Source organism: Somniosus microcephalus, chromosome 19, assembly GCF_052327205.1.
Source record: "Somniosus microcephalus isolate GS21.2 chromosome 19, FLI_Smic_1.0, whole genome shotgun sequence".
Lineage (NCBI taxonomy): Eukaryota > Metazoa > Chordata > Chondrichthyes > Squaliformes > Somniosidae > Somniosus > Somniosus microcephalus.
In genome coordinates, this window is record NC_141005.1 from 60,673,324 (window position 1) to 60,696,548 (window position 23,225).

At 55.0% G+C, this 23,225-nt stretch overlaps 1 protein-coding gene across 1 annotated transcript; it reads left to right on the plus strand.

The window, feature by feature from the left end:
• Positions 1-6,024: 6,024 nt before the first annotated feature.
• Positions 6,025-22,300, plus strand: LOC147104513 (ADP-ribose pyrophosphatase-like; the record flags this gene model as incomplete). The annotated part of the gene is made up of 6 exons (XM_085962188.1): positions 6,025-6,143; positions 8,299-8,385; positions 10,907-11,015; positions 12,002-12,145; positions 16,891-16,975; positions 19,802-22,300. Coding segments are annotated over 6 exons (690 nt in total), but the record flags the coding sequence as incomplete, so codon positions are not given.
• Positions 22,301-23,225: the final 925 nt, after the last annotated feature.

The window sequence follows — 23,225 nt, forward strand, 5'->3', positions numbered from 1 at the left end:
CCCCCTTGCTCCCCCCCGCGCCCCCCTTCTCCCCCCCGCGCCCCCTTCTCCCCCCCGCGCCCCCTTCTCCCCCCCCGCGCCCCCTTCTCCCCCCCGCGCCCCCTTCTCCCCCCCCGCGCCCCCTTCTCCCCCCCCCGCGCCCCCTTCTCCCCCCCCGCGCCCCCTTCTCCCCCCCGCGCCCCCTTCTCCCCCCCCGCGCCCCCTTCTCCCCCCCCCGCGCCCCCTTCTCCCCCCCGCGCCCCCTTCTCCCCCCCGCGCCCCCTTCTCCCCCCCGCGCCCCCTTCTCCCCCCCGCGCCCCCTTCTCCCCCCCGCGCCCCCTTCTCCCCCCCGCGCCCCCTTCTCCCCCCGCGCCCCCTTCTCCCCCCCCGCGCCCCCTTCTCCCCCCGCGCCCCCTTCTCCCCCCCGCGCCCCCTTCTCCCCCCCGCGCCCCCTTCTCCCCCCCGCGCCCCCTTCTCCCCCCCGCGCCCCCTTCTCCCCCCCGCGCCCCCTTCTCCCCCCCGCGCCCCCTTCTCCCCCCCGCGCCCCCTTCTCCCCCCCGCGCCCCCTTCTCCCCCCCGCGCCCCCTTCTCCCCCCCCGCGCCCCCTTCTCCCCCCCGCGCCCCCTCTCCCCCCGCCCCTTCTCCCCCCCCGCGCCCCCTTCTCCCCCCCGCGCCCCCTTCTCCCCCCGCGCCCCCTTCTCCCCCCCGCGCCCCCTCTCCCCCCCCGCGCCCCCTTCTCCCCCCGCGCCCCTTCTCCCCCCGCGCCCCCTTCTCCCCCCCGCGCCCCCTTCTCCCCCCCGCGCCCCCTTCTCCCCCCCGCGCCCCCTTCTCCCCCCCCGCGCCCCCTTCTCCCCCCCGCGCCCCCTTCTCCCCCCCCGCGCCCCCTTCTCCCCCCCGCGCCCCCCTTCTCCCCCCCGCGCCCCCTTCTCCCCCCCCGCGCCCCCTTCTCCCCCCCGCGCCCCCTTCTCCCCCCCCGCGCCCCCTTCTCCCCCCCGCGCCCCCTTCTCCCCCCCGCGCCCCCTTCTCCCCCCCCGCGCCCCCTTCTCCCCCCCCGCGCCCCCTTCTCCCCCCCGCGCCCCGCCTTCTCCCCCCCGCGCCCCCTTCTCCCCCCCGCGCCCCCCTTCTCCCCCCCGCGCCCCCTTCTCCCCCCCCGCGCCCCCTTCTCCCCCCCCGCGCCCCCTTCTCCCCCCCCCGCGCCCCCTTCTCCCTCCCCCGCGCCCCCTTCTCCCCCCCCGCGCCCCCTTCTCCCCCCCCGCCCCCTTCTCCCCTCCCCCCGCGCCCCCTTCTCCCCTCCCCCCGCGCCCCCTTCTCCCCTCCCCCGCGCCCCCTTCTCCCCCCCCGCGCCCCCTTCTCCCCCCCCGCGCCCCCTTCTCCCCCCCCGCGCCCCCTTCTCCCCCCCCGCGCCCCCTTCTCCCCCCGCGCCCCCTTCTCCCCCCCCGCGCCCCCTTCTCCCCCCCCGCGCCCCCTTCTCCCCCCCCGCGCCACCTTCTCCCCCCCCGCGCCCCCTTCTCCCCCCCGCGCCCCCTTCTCCCCCCCGCGCCCCCTTCTCCCCCCCCGCGCCCCTTCTCCCCCCCCGCGCCCCCTTCTCCCCCCCCGCGCCCCCTTCTCCCCCCCGCGCCCCCTTCTCCCCCCCGCGCCCCCTTCTCCCCCCCCGCGCCCCCTTCTCCCCCCCCGCGCCCCTTCTCCCCCCCCGCGCCCCCTTCTCCCCCCCCGCGCCCCCTTCTCCCCCCCCGCGCCCCCTTCTCCCCCCCCGCGCCCCCTTCTCCCCCCGCGCCCCCTTCTCCCCCCCGCGCCCCCTTCTCCCCCCCGCGCCCCCTTCTCCCCCCCGCGCCCCCTTCTCCCCCCCGCGCCCCCTTCTCCCCCCCCGCGCCCCCTTCTCCCCCCCGCGCCCCCTTCTCCCCCCCCGCGCCCCCTTCTCCCCCCCCGCGCCCCCTTCTCCCCCCCGCGCCCCCTTCTCCCCCCCCCGCGCCCCCTTCTCCCCCCCCGCGCCCCCTTCTCCCCCCGCGCCCCCTTCTCCCCCCGCGCCCCCTTCTCCCCCCCCGCGCCCCCTTCTCCCCCCCCGCGCCCCCTTCCCCCCCCGCGCCCCCTCCCCCCCCGCGCCCCCTTCACCCCCCCGCGCCCCCTTCCCCCCGCGCCCCCTTCCCCCCGCGCCCCCTTCCCCCCCCGCGCCCCCTTCCCCCCCCCGGCGCCCCCTTCCCCCCCCCGCGCCCCCTCCCCCCCGCGCCCCCTTCCCCCCCCGCGCCCCTTCCCCCCCGCGCCCCCTTCCCCCCCCGCGCCCCCTTCCCCCCCCGCGCCCCCTTCCCCCCCCCCCGCGCCCCCTTCCCCCCCGCGCCCCCTTCCCCCCCCGCGCCCCCTTCCCCCCCCGCGCCCCCTTCCCCCCCGCGCCCCCTTCCCCCCCCCGCGCCCCCTTCCCCCCCCCGCGCCCCCTTCCCACCCCCGCGCCCCTTCCCCCCCGCGCCCCCTTCCCCCCCCGCGCCCCTTCCCCCCCCCGCGCCCCCTTCCCCCCCCGCGCCCCCTTCCCCCCCCGCGCCCCCTTCCCCCCCGCGCCCCTTCCCCCCCGCGCCCCCTTCCCCCCCCGCGCCCCCTTCCCCCCCCGCGCCCCCTTCCCCCCCCAGCGCCCCCTTCCCCCCCCCGCGCCCCTTCCCCCCCCGCGCCCCTTCCCCCCCCCGCGCCCCTTCCCCCCCCCGCGCCCCTTCCCCCCCGCGCCCCTTCCCCCCCCCCCCGCGCCCCTTCCCCCCCCCGCGCCCCTTCCCCCCCCCCGCGCCCCTTCCCCCCCGCGCCCCTTCCCCCCCGCGCCCCCTTCCCCCCCCGCGCCCCCTTCCCCCCCCCGCGCCCCCTTCCCCCCGCCGCGCCCCCTTCCCCCCCCCGCGCCCCCTTCCCCCCCCCGCGCCCCCTTCTCCCCCCGCGCCCCCTTCTCCCCCCGCGCCCCCTTCTCCCCCCCGCGCCCCTTCTCCCCCCCGCGCCCCCTTCTCCCCCCCGCGCCCCCTTCTCCCCCCCGCGCCCCCTTCTCCCCCCCGCGCCCCCTTCTCCCCCCCCGCGCCCCCTTCTCCCCCCCCGCGCCCCGTTCTCCCCCCCGCGCCCCCTTCTCCCCCCCGCGCCCCCTTGCCCCCCCCGCGCCCCTTGCCCCCCCCGCGCCCCCTTGCCCCCCCCGCGCCCCCTTGCCCCCCCCGCGCCCCCTTGCCCCCCCGCGCCCCCTTTGCCCCCCCCCGCGCCCCCTTTGCCCCCCCCGCGCCCCCTTCTCCCCCCCGCGCCACCTTCTCCCCCCCGCGCCACCTTCTCCCCCCGCGCCACCTTCTCCCCCCCCGCGCCACCTTCTCCCCCCGCGCCACCTTCTCCCCCCCGCGCCCCCTTCTCCCCCCGCGCCCCCCTTCTCCCCCCGCGCCCCCTTCTCCCCCGCGCCCCCTTCTCCCCCCGCGCCCCCTTCTCCCCCCCGCGCCCCCTTCTCCCCCCGCGCCCCCTTCTCCCCCCCGCGCCCCCTTACTGATACAGACTTTTCATTTTTCCCCCCCGCGCCCCCTTCTCCCCCCCGCGCCCCCTTCTCCCCCCCGCGCCCCTTCTCCCCCCCGCGCCCCCTTCTCCCCCCCGCGCCCCCTTCTCCCCCCCCCCGCGCCCCCTTCTCCCCCCCGCGCCCCCTTCTCCCCCCCCGCGCCCCCTTCTCCCCCCCCGCGCCCCCTTCTCCCCCCCCCGCGCCCCCTTCTCCCCCCCGCGCCCCCTTCTCCCCCCCCGCGCCCCCTTCTCCCCCCCCCCGCGCCCCCCTTCTCCCCCCCCCGCGCCCCCTTCTCCCCCCCCGCGCCCCCTTCTCCCCCCGCGCCCCCTTCTCCCCCCCGCGCCCCCTTCTCCCCCCCGCGCCCCCTTTCTCCCCCCCGCGCCCCCTTCTCCCCCCCGCGCCCCCTTCTCCCCCCCGCGCCCCCTTCTCCCCCCCCCGCGCCCCCTTCTCCCCCCCGCGCCCCCTTCTACCCCCCTGCCCCCCCCTTCTCCTCCCCCCCGCCCCCCCTTCATGTTTGACAAAGCTATTATGGAGTCTTTTGAGGTTGTCAGTAGCAGGGTAGATAAGTGGGGAACCAGTGGATGTAGTATATTTGGATTTTCAGAAGGCATTCAATAAGGTGCCACACAAAAGATTGTTACACAAGATTAGGGGTCATGGGATTGGGGGGTAATATATTAGTATGGGTTGAGGATTGGTTAATGGACAGAAAACAGAGAGTAGGAATAAATGGGTCATTTTCGGGATGGCAGGGTGTAACTAGTGGAGTGCCGCAAGGATCAGTGTTGGTGCCTCAGCTAGTTACAATCTACATCAGTGACTTAGCTGAAGGGACCGAGTGTAATGTAGCCAAGTTTGCTGACGATACAAAGCTAGGTGGGAAAATAAGCTATGAGGAGAACAAAAAGAGGCTGCAAAGGGATATTGACCGGTTAAGTGATTGGTCAAGAGGTGGCAGATGGAGTATAATGTGGGGAAGTGTGAAATTATCCACTTTGGTAGGAAGAATGGAAAAGCTGAATATTTTTTAAAAGGTGAGAGACTAGTAAATGTTGGATTCAGAGGGATTTGGTGTCCTTGTAAACAAATCACAGAAAGTTAACACGCAGGTACAGCAAGAAATTGGAAGGCAAATGCTATGTTAGCCTTTATTGCAAGGTTGGAGTCTAGAACTAGGAATCATAGTCTTGAAATAAGGAGTCGGCCATTTAAGACTGAGATGAGGAGAAATTTCTTCACTGAGAAACATAGCTGATCATCCAAACCCTAGCACCCGGTCCCTACACCGACAGCCATCCCACCCAAGCCCTATCCCCGTAACCCCATAACCCCACGTATTTAATCCCCCCTAACAGTAGGGCCAATTTTTGATCATGGCCAATCAACCTAACCCGCACATCTTTGGACTGGGTTGCGAGTCCTTGGAATTCTCTACCCCGGAGGGCTGTGGATGCCTCAGCGGTTGAGTATATTCAAGACTGAGACCGATCGATTTTTGGATACTAAGGGAATCAAGGAATATGGGGATAGGATGGGAAAGTGGAGATGAGGTAGAAGTTCAGTTGTGATCTTATTGAATGGTGGAGCAGGCTCGAGGGGCCGTATGCTCTACTCCTGCTCCTGATTCTTATGTTAACTGAAGTAGTATATGTAAAGAAAGAAGAAATAATATGTATTTCTATAGCACCTTTCACAACCTCCAGACTTCCCAAAGCCCTTTACAGCCAATGAAGTACTTTTGAAGTCAAAAAGAAAATGCTGGAAATACACAGCAGGTCAGGCAGCATCTGTCCAGAGAGAAATAGAGTTAAACATTTCAGGTCGATGACCTTTCGTCAGAACTGGAAAAAGTTAGAGATGTATTTGAAGTGTAGTCACTGTTGTAATGTATAAACTCAGTAGCCAATTTGCTCATAGCAAAGTCCTACAAACAGCAATGTGATAATGACCAGATAATCTCTTTTTAGTGATGTTGGTTGAGGGATAAACATCGCCAGGACACCGGGGAGAACTCCCTGCTCTTCTTCGAAACAGTGCCCTGGGATCTTTTACATCCACTTGGGGGGGGCAGATGGGGCCTTGGTTTAAAATCTCATCTGAAGGCACCAACGACAGTGCAGCACTCCCCCAGTACTGCACTGAAGTGTCAGCCTAGATTATGTGCTGTAGTCCCTGGAGTGGGACTTGAGCCCACAACTTACTGACTCAGGAGAGTCTGCTACCCACTGAGTCACGGCTGACTGACACTTGTATAAACCCACTCAACCAGTCCAAAAATGTATGAGTCCTAGTTCACCTGAAAAGGGCGAAAGGCAAACTAAGACTGCTAACTAAACACCGACAACACAGCTCCTAGTATGTCTTTCCTAATAAATGATATGGTGAGTCACTCAGAGTTACCTCACGGTGTTGCGGCCTCCATAACCTACTTGAGCCTGAGGTTTATGGAGTGTAAGCCATCGGACTCACGACATACATCCTCCCTCTTCCCGTGCTTTAATTACTCATCCTTCTCCATCCTAGTGTCACAACAGTAACTGGACTGTTCTTACTTTATTGTTTTCACTTACAGAACTGAAGGAGAGCTGGACAAGCCACTGAAGTTCAACCAGTTGAATGGTGCAGTGGATAGAACGTCCCATACGGGAAAATATAATGTGATAAACGGATTCCCACGGTGAGGCTTCCTCTCAATGTCCATTAATGCAGACAAGCATGTCCAGGGGCTTGCTTACACACACATAATACCTTAGCCTTCTTGACCCTGTTCTTCCCTTCATGTAGTACTTTGAAGCTTTATGTTCAGTCTTGGTAACCATGCTTATGAAAAGATGGGTGTTAAAAGAGATCCAAGAGGGTAATATGCTCTGTGTTCCTAGTGTTATAAATCTGTGTACATGTGTCTTTCACTTGCCTTCTTGTGACTGTGTTCAGCTGCTGGTTACAGGTAGTCTGGGAACAGACAATTTGTAGGGAGCTCCCACTTATGTGACATTATGATTTTCATGCTTGGGAAGCACCACCACCCAATTCCACTGTTTCCATTCATTGTGTCACTGGAGTGACACATAGGGGAAGTTCTGTACAAAATGTCTGTTTCCTGATTGTCCCTGGCCAGCAACTCAACATGGCAACTGAAAGACATCATTAAGTGTACAGATATTTCCATTTATAACAGAGTGATTCTGTAGAATGTCTTTCCTGGGGAAATTGGGTGGTGCAGTAAGTTAGACATGGGCCTTGTATCCATGGGACCTGGGTTTAAATCTGTCCCAGATCAATTGGATGAAAGTCTCCTCTGTCTACTAGGCCATAAGGGTCCTATGTGAAATCAGTTTGGGCAATGTTAGCAGTCTGAATCCAGTGGGTGTGGGCCTACCATGCTCCTAATTGGCAATATCACTGGGAGGCCTAAGGCTGGCTGGTGTGGTTAATGGAAAATAATGCCACACCGCTGCAGATGGGGATGCTCTTCTCCAGTTGGGCACATTGTTAGGGCATCTAGCTGTTCTATACCTGACACACAAATGTTTGATGCTGACATTGGGTGCTCGAAATGGAAATTGTCCATTCCCCAACACAACACCTCTCGCCTTGACGAGAACAATTGAAAAAGAAAACAAGCGGCCTGTTTTCATTGGACTTGTTCTCATTGGAACGGAAAAGACAGGGAGAGAGGAGATTTGATCTACGTTTTTGACGTCATGAAAGGTTGAATGGGTTGTGGTATGGGTTTTATACTGGCTGCTCACCTCACCATGGGTTGACGGATGAAAGTCTCCTCTCACTGCATGGTCAGTAGCACAAAACCTCCTCGAACTTAGCAGTAGACATCTGACGCCACAGGATGGTTGCTGTGGTGCTGAAGTCGGTACTCTTCTGAAGTTAAGGCTGAGATATGTTGTATGGGCTTAACTCTGCATCCCTGCTGTGCTATCCTGACTTTGAAATCCCAAGATCTCTAGTACTGACACCACACAGCTTGATGTGCACAAAATTCACACAGTTTCTTTTTCAAAAGAAAATCAAAATAGTAGTAGAAATTTCTGTTGACCAGTCAGGAAAAGGAACCAAGGGGCCGTGGGTTGGAAGAACATAAAGTATGGAACACAAAAGGTTCTGATGTCACAAAGAGTAATTACAAAATGTTCTGATATCCCAAATCGTGACGACTTTCTGCACAAACTGTTCATCACATCATTGTGCTTCCTTCCAGGCAATGCACAAAATATTTTACAACACCTCATTGAAAGGTGTGTTGTGTAGGGCAGCGTAATAGGTTGTGGGCTTACTCCTACAGTTCCCCCAATGCTGAGCTGAGTTTCTGTGTGTTGCTGAGGCACCGAATGACAACCAGGAGCTTCCCTATTAGGAGGGAGATTCGAAGGGAGAGCAATCGTGTGCATCTCTCAGCAGTTGCTTTTAGAGCATTTTTGAAAGTGTTCTGAGAACCGGTTGTCAACCTACACTCTCACCTATAGGATGGGGAAAGGCAGGGCAAGATCGAGTTAGGCAAAGAAGAAAAAAGAGGAAGCAATCTCACTTAGAAAAATCACTGGATATGTAACTGGAAGGAGTAATAAGAGCACTTATTTAGCATATTGAGCTGAATTTTTGTCACTCATGATTCATGACATCAGTCTCACTCGTGTAAACAGTGCTTCCGTCTTATTCTGATGAGGCATCCTCCATGTGTCCCCTGGGTCAGAGTTAGGTGAATACTCAATTACTCCTCTAATTGAGTCAGTCCTGGGTTAGCTATTTCATACTGTCTGTCAGCTCTGGTTGAGGTACAAGTAACTGGTTCTCCTGTATTTTATTCTGTGCCTCAGGAATCCTTATGGACGGACTGGATTGGAGGGAAGAGGACTCCTGGGAAGATGGGGCCCTAATCATGCAGCAGACCCTATTGTGACAAGGTGCGTGCTCTGTTCATCTGTTGGGAATTCCCTTGCTGATCTCGCTGCACTTCAGGGTAATGATCATTCTGAAATGGGAGGATGAGGCTGTATAGCAAGGACTTATGATGTAATAGCTCAAACTCCTGGCACTCTGCTTTGCAGGAAGACTCATCGGAACAGGAGTAGGCCATTCAGCCCCCTCTAGCCTGTTCCACCATTCAAGTAGATCATGGCTGATCTGTATCTTAACTCCATTTACCCTCCTTGATTCCATATCCCTTAATACCCTTACCTAACAAAAATCTATCACTCAGTTTTGAATTTTTCAATTGACCCCCAGCCTCAACAGCCTTTTGGGGAATATAGTTCCAGATTTCCACCACCCTTTGTGTGAAGAAGTGCTTCCTGACATCACTCCTGCATGACCCAGCTCAAATTTTAAGGTTCTGTCCCCTTGTTCTGGACTCTTCCATGAGATGAACTAGTTTCTCTCCATCTACCCTGTCAAATCCTTTAATCGTAATAAACACCTCAATTACCCTAATGATGGCTCGAAAATCATTTTCCTATAAACATACCTTAACTCAAACTGAATATGTAATACTAATGACACCTATTCATAAGAGGTATATTATTTCTCTTGAAAGGGTGCAAAGATAAGCAACAAAGATGATTCTGGATATTGGGAGTTTAAGTTATGAGGTTGGGCTTGTTTTCTTTGGAAAAGAAGAGACTTCAAGGTGATATAATTGAAGTTTTTGAGATTATGAAAGGAGTTAATGCAAACCAATCATTCTGTGTGACAATAGGTTCAAATACCAGAGAGACAAATTAAAAAATGAGGGAATTAGTAGTAAAAATGGATGTGGGACAGAACCCTGTCACTCAGAATGTAATGGCGTTGTGGAATAGCGCACAAACATTGAAGCAGACCGTATAAATTGGTTCAAGAGACAATTTGAGGCATTTCTGGAGAGTGAATGGAACCAGTTGCCACACTGGTTAGAATCTCACCTAACCATTAGAATTACTCAAGGGGAGAGAACAGTAGGTGGAGAAATACATTACATTGAAAAAGGTGCCAGGATAACCACCATAATCACCAGGAAATGGTTCTACCTGTGGTACTGTAAATATATGTTTCTTCAGTGTTTTGATGTTAAAAGCTGGACATTTGCTTCACAAAATCATTGAGGATGCGATGTGTCATATTTGACAGGATGTCAGAGACTGAACGGGAGGGAAGGGAGAAATGTGATAATCCGAAGCGCCTGGGACGTGGAAAGTTGTAGCAGGGAGGTTATGATGGAGCTGCACAAAATGCTAGTTAGGCCACAGCTGGAATACTGTGTGCAGCTCTGGTCGCCACACTATAGGAAGGATGTGATTGCATTGGAGAGGGTGCAGAGGAGATTCACCAGGATGTTACCTGGGCTGGAGCGTTTCAGCTATGAAGAGAGACTGGATAGGCTGGGGTTGTTTTCCTTAGAGCAGCGAAGGCTAAGGGGGGACCTGATTGAGGTGTACAAAATTATGAGGGGCATAGATAGGGTAGATAGAAAGGAACTTTTCCCCTTAGTAGAGGGGTCAATAACCAGGGGGCATAGTTTCAAGGTAAGGGGCAGGAGGTTTAGAGGGGATTTGAGAAAAACCTTTTCACCCAGAGGGTGGTTGGAATCTGGAACTCACTGCCTGAAAGGGTGGTAGAGGCAGGAACCCTCACAACATTCAAGAAGCATTTAGATGAGCACTTGAAACGCCATAGCATACAAGGCTACGGACCAAGTGCTGGAAAAAGGGATTAGAATAGATAGGGCTTGATGGCTGGCGTGGACACGATGGGCCGAAGGGCCTCTGTCTGTGCTGTATAACGCTATGACTCTATAACTGTGGCTCCTCCACAAGTTGGGTATATAAGGCAAGACTCGGAAGGCTCTGTGAGAATGAGAGGGGCTGCTTGTTGCTGATGACACTACCCCTTTATTATTAAACACTCTTCTGTGTATAACTCTTTATGGCATGCTGTATGCGGCTGTTCACTCCACAATAGGGATTGGTAGAAAGCAGTCAGGAGCAGGAACCTGGGCTTATTTTTTGTTGTTGCCCCATCTCTAGCCCAGGGGCACTGAGGGTGATTGTACCGCCTGTGCCCGCTGCCCTGGCTGAGATCTGCTAACTCAGCAGAGACTCGGAATCAATCCTGCGATCTTATGGTCTGTGTTGCTTAGTATCACACCACACAGTGTTGTATACACTGACCCTTCAGGGCCGATGAATGAATAGTATTTCATCTCCTACGTATACCAGTCTGTAATGAAGACACTTTGTAAGTAGGTAGTGGCTGATTTAAGTTTTGGTTCTATATTTCCATGGTATTGATGGAGATCCTAAAGGAGAATTAAGTTTGTACTAAAAAGGCCTGCATTAACTCCTGGATAGCAGTGGATGCATCCTGATTAAATTTTCAGCCCCTGGCTACTGATCCGCATCTAAGGAGCCTCTTTCTCTCTCTCTCTCTCTCTCTCTCTCTCTGTTGCAGGTGGAAGAAGGAGATTGGAAAAACAGTGACTCACAGTTGCTCAGGGAAGCCTATCTTGCAGTTTGTGGCAATATGTAGAAAGGACAACAAGGAGTGGGCGATTCCTGGGGTAAGCGAGGGTACGGGAAACACTGACCAGAGTCCAACTGACCTCATTCAGATTCCAGTCTGCTCCCTGGCGGCTTGAAAATAACCCTCTGACTCTTGACAGATGCTGATTTTTTTTTTGACGCTGTGCTTTTTGTCTCCTCCCCAGTTTTGTGTCAGCCCCTCCTCTGCAGTGGACGGTGGCTTATTGTGTGGTACAGTTCCCAATGCGCCAGTACCTCACCCAAACCGCTATTTTTCACATGCACAGCGAACTTCAGCCGCTATTTGATGGTGGCAGGTGTCTGACGTCCACGCAGCCCCGAGCTTCCTCTGGTGGAGGAGGTTGTGTGATGGTGATCAGGAGCAGGGACCCCACCCCTTTTTCATTTCTTCTCTCTGCCCTTCACTCAGCCCCTCCCCACAGAACTGCAGCATGGGGTACTCAGCAATGTGGGGAAAATATCAGATCCAACTCGTGACACTGCACTATACAAGTGCCAGATCAATCAATTTTAGTTTTTGGTTGAACGTGTTTCTTCTCCGATACCTGGATTTGTCTCCAGCTCAAACAAGTGGGACGAAGGTCCCCTCTTGCAGCTGGCTGTAAGACTCTACATGAAAGCTTGGGCAGTCCCAACACATTCCCTAGTGCATGTGAGTCCTCAGAACAAACTGGCTTTAGATTGAGAATCTCACTTGGTTCACACTGTCACCCTGTTGGAGTAGGTGGTTCTGCATCTGATGTTGGGTTTGAGATAGGTTGGGGTGGAATAGAGGAAGTTTTACGCTGCATTGAACATATGCTAAATCTAGGGTTGCCACCCATCCAGTTCTGGAGACTCTGGTTTTGAAGTGTCTGCCTGGAAAACAGTTTCTGCTGGGTGAATTAGTACCTTTGCAAGGAGCTGGATGAATACCTGAATAGGGACAGGACTGAAAGTTATAAGGATAAGTACAGACCAGGCGATCCTTTCAGAGGCTGTATTCCTTTGTGTTTCCTGACAGGGAATGATAGACCCTGGTGAGAAGGTGTCAGTCACTCTCAGGAGGGAGTTTGGAGAAGAAACGTTGAATTCCTTAGAGTTACCGGAGGCCGAGAGACAGAAAGTGAAAGTATTAATCAACTCCCTGTTTCAAGCCGGAGAGATGGTCTGTATTACAGTATTTATGTCCTAATTATACTGCTATCTGGTACCTGGAAGATAGAAACATGCGGTCTGGTTGCCCATATGGGATGTCTGTAGTGCTGTCGTTTCACTGAGAGAACCTTTTGTGAGCAGTTTTCTCTCTGGAGATTAGGGATCTCACTCGGGTCACACTGTCACCCTGGAGTAGGCGGTTTATTGTCTGATGCTGGGTTTGAGATATGATGTTGGGGGAAGAGTCGAGAGGAAGTTTTACGCTGCATTAAACGTGTGCTAAATCTCTGGAGGTGTTGACTCTTGCTAGGGTACAGTTCCATTGGGTGCCTGTCAGCACTCCGTACACCTCCCAAGTGGTGGCTTTTGATGTACAAGCCCAGAACGTGAGTGTCAGCGGGTTCTCTGAGACCAATTGGGTCGCTCCAACTGCTGGCCCACCAACAGACTGGGCACAGACCGAGAATCCAGCCCGGGATCATCTAGTTCAAATGACCCAGTGCATGCAGTGCCCATATGCACCAGATGATTAATGGAGCTACTCCTTTATAGCTCACTAATAATATGAGCTATTAGACAGTGGTCCCTGTAGAGTGTGTATGAGAGAGAGAATGGGAGAGGGAGCTGTGCATGTGTAACATGTTTATGGAAGACTGGTCCGTTTTCCAGTACTTAACAGAGGCGATCCAGTGAGAATAAAGATCACTGACCCGGAGGGGCTGGGAGTTGGCCACCGTGTATTGGAGAATGGCTGGTTGCAAGTGCAGTTGGATAGATAGTGTAACATATACAGTAAAAGATAGCCATATGTCTTGCCTAACGTCAGGGGTCCTCAAACCGTTTAGCATATATCCCTGGTGAGGTGGGAGTATAAACAGTTTAGAATGTTTTGCATTCAATCTCTCGTTAGCAATCATCGAATCACACAGCACAGAAGGAGGCCACTCTAAGGCTGACCGTACAGCAGTGAGGAGGGCGGGGGGTAAAGACAGTAACACCTTTCTGCAGTAAACCTTTGTCGGGCAGCAGCTGGGAGGCATCACGCCTTTCCTCAGCGGGGCAGGGCGGCCGGGGTGAATGCAGGGGTGCATTCGTGCAGAGTCTGGGAACCGCGATCCTGCCTAATTCTTTTGCACAAACCTAACACTAGGGAGCAGGCCTGACTGTTTAGTGAAAGTCTTTAATGACTGGTGCATCCCGTTGTTCCTTAATCAATGGTTTGTTTTAAATGTGTGAAAATTTTAATAATTATCCCAATACATAATGGATAAAATATATTAGTATAATCAATGTTCAGCTGACACAGGCCTTTGTCGGTGCTGAGATGTATAATTAAATGAGTAATTGGTGTAGGTGGTAGAGCTTTTGTCTTCCAAACAGACGACCATGGATTGCATCACAGGCTGCCTGTAACTAACGCCTGCTCCCGATAATTCATAGCACATGGGAATTGCTGGGTGCAAAAAGACCACAGTCCGTTTAATTTGCCTTCTGCCATGCTGATAGTCGCATGATACAATGATACTGGAGTTGTTGACTAATCACAGCGACCAATCTCTATCAATGAGTCTACAACAGACCCAGACATGAGGCGAGGAAAACCCCAGCGGTGGAGAGAATTTGACTAGCCCAGTAATTTGAATTAAGTGACTTTACATCAACAGGAGCAGATTATTTGTAACAGGCTTGAGTTGCAAGATTAGTTGGCTACTCTGCCATACAGGTCACTCTGCTCTCCGTACCTTCACCCTGCTCTCCGTACCTTCACCCTGCTCTCCGTACCTTCACCCTGCTCTCCGTACCTTCACCCTGCTCTCCGTACCTTCACCCTGCTCTCCGTACCTTCACCCTGCTCTCCGTACCTTCACCCTGCTCTCCGTACCTTCACCCTGCTCTCCGTACCTTCACCCTGCTCTCCGTACCTTCACCCTGCTCTCCGTACCTTCACCCTGCTCTCCGTACCTTCACCCTGCTCTCCGTACCTTCACCCTGCTCTCCGTACCTTCACCCTGCTCTCCGTACCTTCACCCTGCTCTCCGTACCTTCACCCTGCTCTCCGTACCTTCACCCTGCTCTCCGTACCTTCACCCTGCTCTCCGTACCTTCACCCTGCTCTCCGTACCTTCACCCTGCTCTCCGTACCTTCACCCTGCTCTCCGTACCTTCACCCTGCTCTCCGTACCTTCACCCTGCTCTCCGTACCTTCACCCTGCTCTCCGTACCTTCACCCTGCTCTCCGTACCTTCACCCTGCTCTCCGTACCTTCACCCTGCTCTCCGTACCTTCACCCTGCTCTCCGTACCTTCACCCTGCTCTCCGTACCTTCACCCTGCTCTCCGTACCTTCACCCTGCTCTCCGTACCTTCACCCTGCTCTCCGTACCTTCACCCTGCTCTCCGTACCTTCACCCTGCTCTCCGTACCTTCACCCTGCTCTCCGTACCTTCACCCTGCTCTCCGTACCTTCACCCTGCTCTCCGTACCTTCACCCTGCTCTCCGTACCTTCACCCTGCTCTCCGTACCTTCACCCTGCTCTCCGTACCTTCACCCTGCTCTCCGTACCTTCACCCTGCTCTCCGTACCTTCACCCTGCTCTCCGTACCTTCACCCTGCTCTCCGTACCTTCACCCTGCTCTCCGTACCTTCACCCTGCTCTCCGTACCTTCACCCTGCTCTCCGTACCTTCACCCTGCTCTCCGTACCTTCACCCTGCTCTCCGTACCTTCACCCTGCTCTCCGTACCTTCACCCTGCTCTCCGTACCTTCACCCTGCTCTCCGTACCTTCACCCTGCTCTCCGTACCTTCACCCTGCTCTCCGTACCTTCACCCTGCTCTCCGTACCTTCACCCTGCTCTCCCTACCTTCACCCTGCTCTCCCTACCTTCACCCTGCTCTCCCTACCTTCACCCTGCTCTCCCTACCTTCACCCTGCTCTCCCTACCTTCACCCTGCTCTCCCTACCTTCACCCTGCTCTCCGTACCTTCACCCTGCTCTCCGTACCTTCACCCTGCTCTCCGTACCTTCACCCTGCTCTCCGTACCTTCACCCTGCTCTCCCTACCTTCACCCTGCTCTCCCTACCTTCACCCTGCTCTCCGTACCTTCACCCTGCTCTCCGTACCTTCACTCTGCTCTCCGTACCTTCACTCTGCTCTCCGTACCTTCACTCTGCTCTCCGTACCTTCACTCTGCTCTCCGTACCTTCACTCTGCTCTCCGTACCTTCACCCTGCTCTCCGTACCTTCACCCTGCTCTCCGTACCTTCACCCTGCTCTCCGTACCTTCACCCTGCTCTCCCTACCTTCACCCTGCTCTCCGTACCTTCACCCTGCTCTCCGTACCTTCACCCTGCTCTCCGTACCTTCACCCTGCTCTCCGTACCTTCACCCTGCTCTCCGTACCTTCACCCTGCTCTCCGTACCTTCACCCTGCTCTCCGTACCTTCACCCTGCTCTCCGTACCTTCACCCTGCTCTCCGTACCTTCACCCTGCTCTCCCTACCTTCACCCTGCTCTCCCTACCTTCACCCTGCTCTCCCTACCTTCACCCTGCTCTCCCTACCTTCACCCTGCTCTCCCTACCTTCACCCTGCTCTCCCTACCTTCACCCTGCTCTCCGTACCTTCACCCTGCTCTCCGTACCTTCACCCTGCTCTCCCTACCTTCACCCTGCTCTCCCTACCTTCACCCTGCTCTCCCTACCTTCACCCTGCTCTCCGTACCTTCACCCTGCTCTCCGTACCTTCACCCTGCTCTCCGTACCTTCACCCTGCTCTCCGTACCTTCACCCTGCTCTCCGTACCTTCACCCTGCTCTCCGTACCTTCACCCTGCTCTCCGTACCTTCACCCTGCTCTCCGTACCTTCACCCTGCTCTCCGTACCTTCACCCTGCTCTCCGTACCTTCACCCTGCTCTCCGTACCTTCACCCTGCTCTCCGTACCTTCACCCTGCTCTCCGTACCTTCACCCTGCTCTCCCTACCTTCACCCTGCTCTCCCTACCTTCACCCTGCTCTCCCTACCTTCACCCTGCTCTCCGTACCTTCACCCTGCTCTCCCTACCTTCACCCTGCTCTCCCTACCTTCACCCTGCTCTCCCTACCTTCACCCTGCTCTCCGTACCTTCACCCTGCTCTCCGTACCTTCACCCTGCTCTCCGTACCTTCACCCTGCTCTCCCTACCTTCACCCTGCTCTCCCTACCTTCACCCTGCTCTCCCTACCTTCACCCTGCTCTCCGTACCTTCACCCTGCTCTCCCTACCTTCACCCTGCTCTCCCTACCTTCACCCTGCTCTCCCTACCTTCACCCTGCTCTCCGTACCTTCACCCTGCTCTCCCTACCTTCACCCTGCTCTCCCTACCTTCACCCTGCTCTCCCTACCTTCACCCTGCTCTCCCTACCTTCACCCTGCTCTCCCTACCTTCACCCTGCTCTCCGTACCTTCACCCTGCTCTCCGTACCTTCACCCTGCTCTCCGTACCTTCACCCTGCTCTCCCTACCTTCACCCTGCTCTCCGTACCTTCACTCTGCACCGTTTATTCCTCCATCAGTCTGGCACCTCTTTGATCCGCTCTTATCCATCTCTCACTCCCCTCCCTCACTCCACTATCTTCCGTTGGTCGAGAATTTCATTGGTTCGCGGCAAAAACTGCTAGCCAGATTGTCTCAGTACAGTGGGAGGGTGAAGGTAGTGGTGGTGCCAGATCTGAAGTGCATGTCCCTTTGAATCATCACTGAGTTCCATCTCCTTAGGTCTTCAAAGGATATGTTGATGATCCACGGAACACGGATAATGCTTGGATTGAGACGGTGGCTATGAATTTCCACGATGAGACAGGTAATTATTCTCGCTTTGGCTGTAGTCCCAGGAAGGAGTAGAAGTGAAGGGTCCATTGTATTTTTTGTGTGGGCTCAGCCTCTCTTATAACTCATTTATCCCAATCCCTAGTCTGCCAACCTCAGGTCTTTCTGGAGCCAAGAGTTTTACTTCCAGTTCTCTCTTGTTGCTGTTCTGAACTATTGCCACTTTTAATATATATTATAAATATTATTGCCTTTACAAGAAAGAATTTGGATTTATATAGCACCTTTCACAACATCAGGACGCCCCCAAGCACTTTACAGCCAACCTTTGAATTGTTGTCACTGTTGCAGTGTAGGAAACACAGCAGCCATTTTGTGCACAGTGAGATCCCACAAACAGCAATGTGATAATGACCAGATCATCTGTTTTAGCGATTTTGGCTGAGGGATAAATATTGGCCAGGACAGCAGCGTGAAGTCCTCTGCTCTTCTTTAAATAGTGCCATGGTATCTTATATGTCCTCCTGAGAGGGCAGACTGAAAGACGGTACCGCTGACAGTGCAGCACTCCCTCAGTACTGCACTGGAGTGTCAGCCTAGATTTTGTGCTCAAGTCTTGGAAGTGGGACTTGAACCCACAGCCTTCTGACTCAGGGGCGAGAGTGCTGCCCACTGAGCCATGGCTGACACCTAGGGCAGGATTTTCATTGGGCCGTGGAGGCGGGATTGGAGGCGTGTGGGGGGTTAAAATCCCAAAATCTGGGGGCACGAACCCAACCCGCCTCCATGCGTGTTTCAAAGGAGGCGGGTACCCGACCTGCACTGGGACCCGCCTCCCCGAGGCGGGAAGGGGATTAGTGCCAATGAACTGCCTGTTAACAGGTAGTTAACAGGCAGTTTTTAGTCTAATCCCTATTTTCATTCTTGAAGTGTGGGATTCCCGACGGCTCCAAACCACGCCAAGTTAGCGAGGTGGCCGTTGGGCTGAAGGGCTTGGAGGGGTCGAGATGTTCGGTGTTCAGGTGAGTGATGGGTGCATGAGTGAAGAGGTAAGTGTGTTTGGTGTGTATAAAGAAGTTTTACTTACCTTTACAGCCTTCCTTCCTTCAGGTCTCGGGAGTCCCTCATCTCACCGGCACAGAAAGCAGAATGGCCGCGAGCTGTCAAAAGTTGCAGCATTCAGCTTTCTGTTCCAGAGAGATCTCTAAATCATCCTGAGAGGAAGGAATTAACTTGGAGTACAGATTGTCAGTGTTTGACAGCTTCACAGAGCTGTCAAACGCTGATATTTCATCTGTCAAAAGCTCTTGACAGATGAAATATCAATCTGTGACATCACCTGTTGCCGGTGGGCCTTAATTGGCCGGCTCAACAACGTCAATCAAGTCAAAATCACGTGGGTTGGCTACAACTCGATGGAGGCGGGACTACAACCCCAAAAGTTATAGTCCTGCTTCCTACCCGTCTCCTCAATGAAAATCCAGCCCCTGAAGTATAATTGATTTTGCAGCTCAACGGAAACCCACCATCTTCGGTGTCCTTCTCGCCAGAACTGCCCTGGTGGCACAAATCACGGGACTCACCATCCGCAAACACCCCCATTCATTTCAGTGAATGGCTGGGCCTAGGCCTGGGGCAGATAGACTAGTTCAGAGGTGCTCAATCCTGGAAAAATATAAATAGCCTGGGTACTGCTGGATGTATAATGTCAATTTTCTGCCCTGCCTCTTTCCTGAAGGTGGTGACTCACATTGGGGAATAGTTCCTCTGGTGACTTGATTTCCCTCCCCCATCCCCTTACCGGTATCGCTGTCAAATGGACCATTCTTCAGGTTTGAGCTGAGATGGAGAACATCAGGATGGTATCTGTCCCTCTCTTATTTTCTCCCTCACATGTGCTGGCCCGACATCTAGTCTCTTTCTTTACCATATACTGGGCTCCAACGTGCTTTTTCTGTCTCCCTAATGTTGTGAGTCTGTGTGTCTCTTCCCTGCCCATGTGCTGCCTCCATATGGTGTCTGTCTGTCTCTAGTCCATCCACCCACCCCTCCCTGTGCTGCCCCCTTTTCTTATTTTTGCTCTCTTTCTCGGTTTCCCTCCCATATGCTGCTGCCTATCTGATCTATTTCTATCCCATGGATTGGTCTCCAATGTATTTTCTGTCTTCCTAAACCTGTGTCTCTATTCTGCCCCCCGCCCCCATGTGCTGGCCACCTATCCCACCCCCCCCCCGCCCATGTGTTGGCCTCCCTATCCTCTTCCCACCGCCCCCCCCGCCCCTCAACCAATGTGCTGGTCCCCTATCTCCTCCCCACCACATGTGCTAGCCCCCTATTTCCCCCCCCCAGTGCTGGCCCCCTATCATTCCCATCCACCCCCACGTGTTGGCCCCCTATTGTCCCCTCCCCCCCAAGTGTTAAGCCCCTATCGTCCCCCTTCGACCCCCCAGTGCTAAGCCCCTATCGTCCCCCCCCAAGTGCTAAGCCCCTATCGTCCCCCTCCCCCCAGTGCTAAGCCCCTATCGTCCCCCTCCCCCCCCAGTGCTAAGCCCCTATCGTCCCCTCCCCCCCCCAGTGCTAAGCCCCTATCGTCCCCCCCAAGTGCTAAGCCCCATTGTCCCCTCCCCCCCAGTGCTAAGCCCCTATCGTCCCCCTCCCCCCCCAGTGCTAAGCCCCTATCGTCCCCCTTCCCCCCTCCAGTGCTAAGCCCCTATCGTCCCCCCTCTCCACCCCCCCCCCCCAAAGTGCTGGCCCTTCCCCCCCCCCCCGCAATGTGTTGGCCCCCATCTTCCCCTCCCCTCACCCAACAGTGTAACTCTCCAAGCCCTTGCTGAGTTCTTGTGCCTCTCTCTTTCTCCAGGTGACAGTGTGGGGAAGTTGAACCTTCAGGCGGGCGACGATGCGGGTGCGGTGCAGTGGATGGATATCGAGGAGCAGCAGAAGCTGTACGCCAGCCACGCACTGCTGCTGCACCAGGTGGCAAGGATGAGGAATGCTCACTGGTAACCCAAGGGCCGAACGCTTCCTAGCCCGAGAGCACCAGTGACAGCAGGATGTGCTCACGCCGCCGTTAATGAATGTTTTGACTTTCTTTCGCTTTCCAAACCCTGACGCAGTCAGAGGATCACTACAACATCTGGAGAAGAAGCCCTTTTAGGAGGCATTGAGAGCGACTTTAATGATGCTGTTTAAGCTGCATTTTGGTTTAGCCCTGGAGTAGCGTTGAGCTGATTTTTAGGCTTTGTATTCTTGAGTGAAGACGCACGTCTTTATTTCCTCTTCCCCTTATTCGCCCCAACCACTATCCCAAGCCCCCCCCCCGCCAACGACTTGTGCACAGAACTCCTGCGGTCGAGAGGACAGGGCAGGTGGCTTGATCCCAGCCACTGCCTGTGCACAACCCGGCTTGGCCATGACGAGGTGTGCGAGAGTGGCACCTCCCCAGCAGGTTGTTCCCTGTCCTCCTGCCAAGTGCTGCCCTGTCTTCTATTCAGAGGTCTCCTGGAGTGCCGAGATTGAAATCAGGTACAGGAAACTTTCGATTAACCGGCCACTAAATAACCAGAACGCTCTATCCACCGGCAAAATTTAGGAGTCGGTTCAGATAACTTTTTTTACTTTTAGCTACTTTTTTTACTCCATCTGTTGCTGTGCAAGCGTGTAGCTGAAGCTGTTGCTAAGCTACAGAGACGCTTGCAACTTGTGCCGATTGTTTTGAAGCTAAGCAACAGGGTTTGTTGCTTTATACGGAGCTCGGAGCTCCGTATCTTTTACTATAGCGTTCGGTTATCCGGCATTGCTGATGGACCGGCACCAGGTCGGTCCCGTCCGTGCCGGATACCAGAAAGTTTCCTGTATTCAGATTGGCGATCAAAGGCATGTACCTGCACTTCACTATTGAATGCACTGGAGCTCCGATGCACAGCACCAACACCTGCCGTCTGGTTGTGAAGCTGTATACAGTTGTTGTTTCCCTCAGCACCCAAACCCCGATCATGCGACTACCAGGCTGCGTAGCGTGCTTGGGAGGAACAGGTGACTTGGGACCTATGATTCTCAAAGCTCTCCACAACTGGGGTTTCCTCACATCATGTCTGGGCCTGTTGTAGACTAATAGATAGAGATTGATTGCTGTGATTAGTGAACAACTCCATTATCATTGTATCATCTGACAACCAGGATGGTAGAAGATGAACTAGATGGACCGCAGCCTTTTCTCGTCTAGCAATTCCCACGTTCCCCGGGTGCTGCCGCTCACTGCTGTGTGTGAGGGGATTTTCAAGCATGTGCAGTTCCCATTTTCCGTCAGTGGGTGATGCAGTTGTTCTGCGTGTCACGTGTACTTTCATGGAAAGTGTGAGCAGGACTTTAATGTGAGGTAAAATATGGAGGCGAGGCACAGGATGGGCAACTGAGCTTGTGTCCCAGATTAAACGTGAAGGTTTTATCAACACGTAGAGTTAAAAATGTGAAGCCATCTCTGTGCATTAGGCTGCAGGACTGAAAGGGGAATCTCTCCGCTCTGACATTACTCTGACTCCAATCATACTGGCTTGCTACAGCCCATGAAACATAATTTGCGATTTTAAACACTTCTTTTCCCCCTCAGTTTCTTGTCTTTTAGGACTCCTGCGTGTTGCACTGTATTCTGGCTGAGAGGGCAGCCACGGGCCTGCTCCCGGGCCTCTGCTGCTGTTGCCCTGGCAGGTGCTTAAGAGTTGTTCAGGGTGAGCTGGCATCTGATTTTTCCCACCCCTCATCTTTGTTTAAAAAGTTTAAGCAATTTAGGTTCAGCCAGACTCGGAAAATATCAGAGCCTTAAAAACACGGTTATTTTATGATATAATATTATAAGTGTCTGTCTCCCACTCAGCACAGGGTCACCAACTCTGATTGGACGTTCTCCTGGAGGATTCATCCTGCCTCCAACCGTCCCACCCAGTCAAACAGCCTTTTTCCCATCTCCGATATTTTTATAATTAATAAACAAAAGTGCTCTAAGAAAATGATGTTTTTTAATGCCTCTAAGGGTTACTCGCAGCAGTGTCCTGGAGATTAACCTTTAATTCCTGGTGACTCCAGGAGAATCCTGCAGGGCTGGCAACCCAAGATGGCACCTTGGGGCACCAACGAGCTGTGGATAGCCGCGGGTCTGCCCGTGATACACAAGCTCTGAGGAGCTGAGCCTGGTTTTTTATTGTAAACTGCAGTGCCTTGTAGAGTGGATCAGCTGCTGAAATCCTGGCTGTGTCCTGCACGGGTTGAAGTATTATGCTCACGTGTATTGCTGTTTGTGAATTGGTTTTTCCATTCTTCATATTCCATAACCAGATTATACATTAAACGGCAGTTACACATTCATCGTCATTCCGTCTCTGGGATTATTCCAAACTCTCTCAATCTAGGTTTTAACTTCCGGATGACCTCGTGGGTGAAACAAATTGACCTCAACATTCCTGGACTGGGAAGGGGGAAATCATCCAGAGGTCCTGCTCCTGATTTGTTATCCAGTGAGCTCCTGCTGGATAATCTGTGTGTGAGAGAAACACCGGGGGAGGATGGAATAAGTCAAATGGCAAATGGCCTGAATACAGTTTCTATAAGCAAGTTGCCCACCTTACAAACTGAAACCTACCAGCATCTGTTCCTTACTGTTAGTGCATAGGACGCCCATCAATCCACAAGGCAGGGAATAGACACCAAGATCATTTTGCACAATCTAAACTACTAACCAGATTTATTTACAATTAAGTGATTCAAAAGATACAGACAAAAATATTACACAGCAGAATAATGGTACAGGAGATTTGGAAGCAGTTGGCAAGGTTCATTTACCCCTTTCGAGCAGTTATGTCGCAGGAAGGCTGCATGAAAGGTGCTCCAGTACATCATCCAATCCGTAGATGGGGCTGTCGGAGGAACCGATTGGTGTGCATTTTGCTTATGTGCACTTGGAATTTGCTGTGCAATTCAGGTAGTTCAAAGGTTGATGGGACAGTTAAGCCTCTGGCTTGAGTGTAAAGAAAAACAGCCCTGGGAGTGTGACTGGGAACACAAGAACATGAATGTCAGAAGGCAAAATTCAGATGTTGAAGAAACAAAATTGGTGGCACATTGACGGGAGGGGGTGGGTTTATGGGCATGCTCCTCTGGAAAAGTTCAATTTTTACGTAAAAAAAACTATGCATCATGGTTCATTTTGAGCACTTGTATTATTCACGATGAAAAAGAACCTCGAGTCTGGATATCATTACAGTAGTGAAGTTGCGAATGGCGCTGAACAC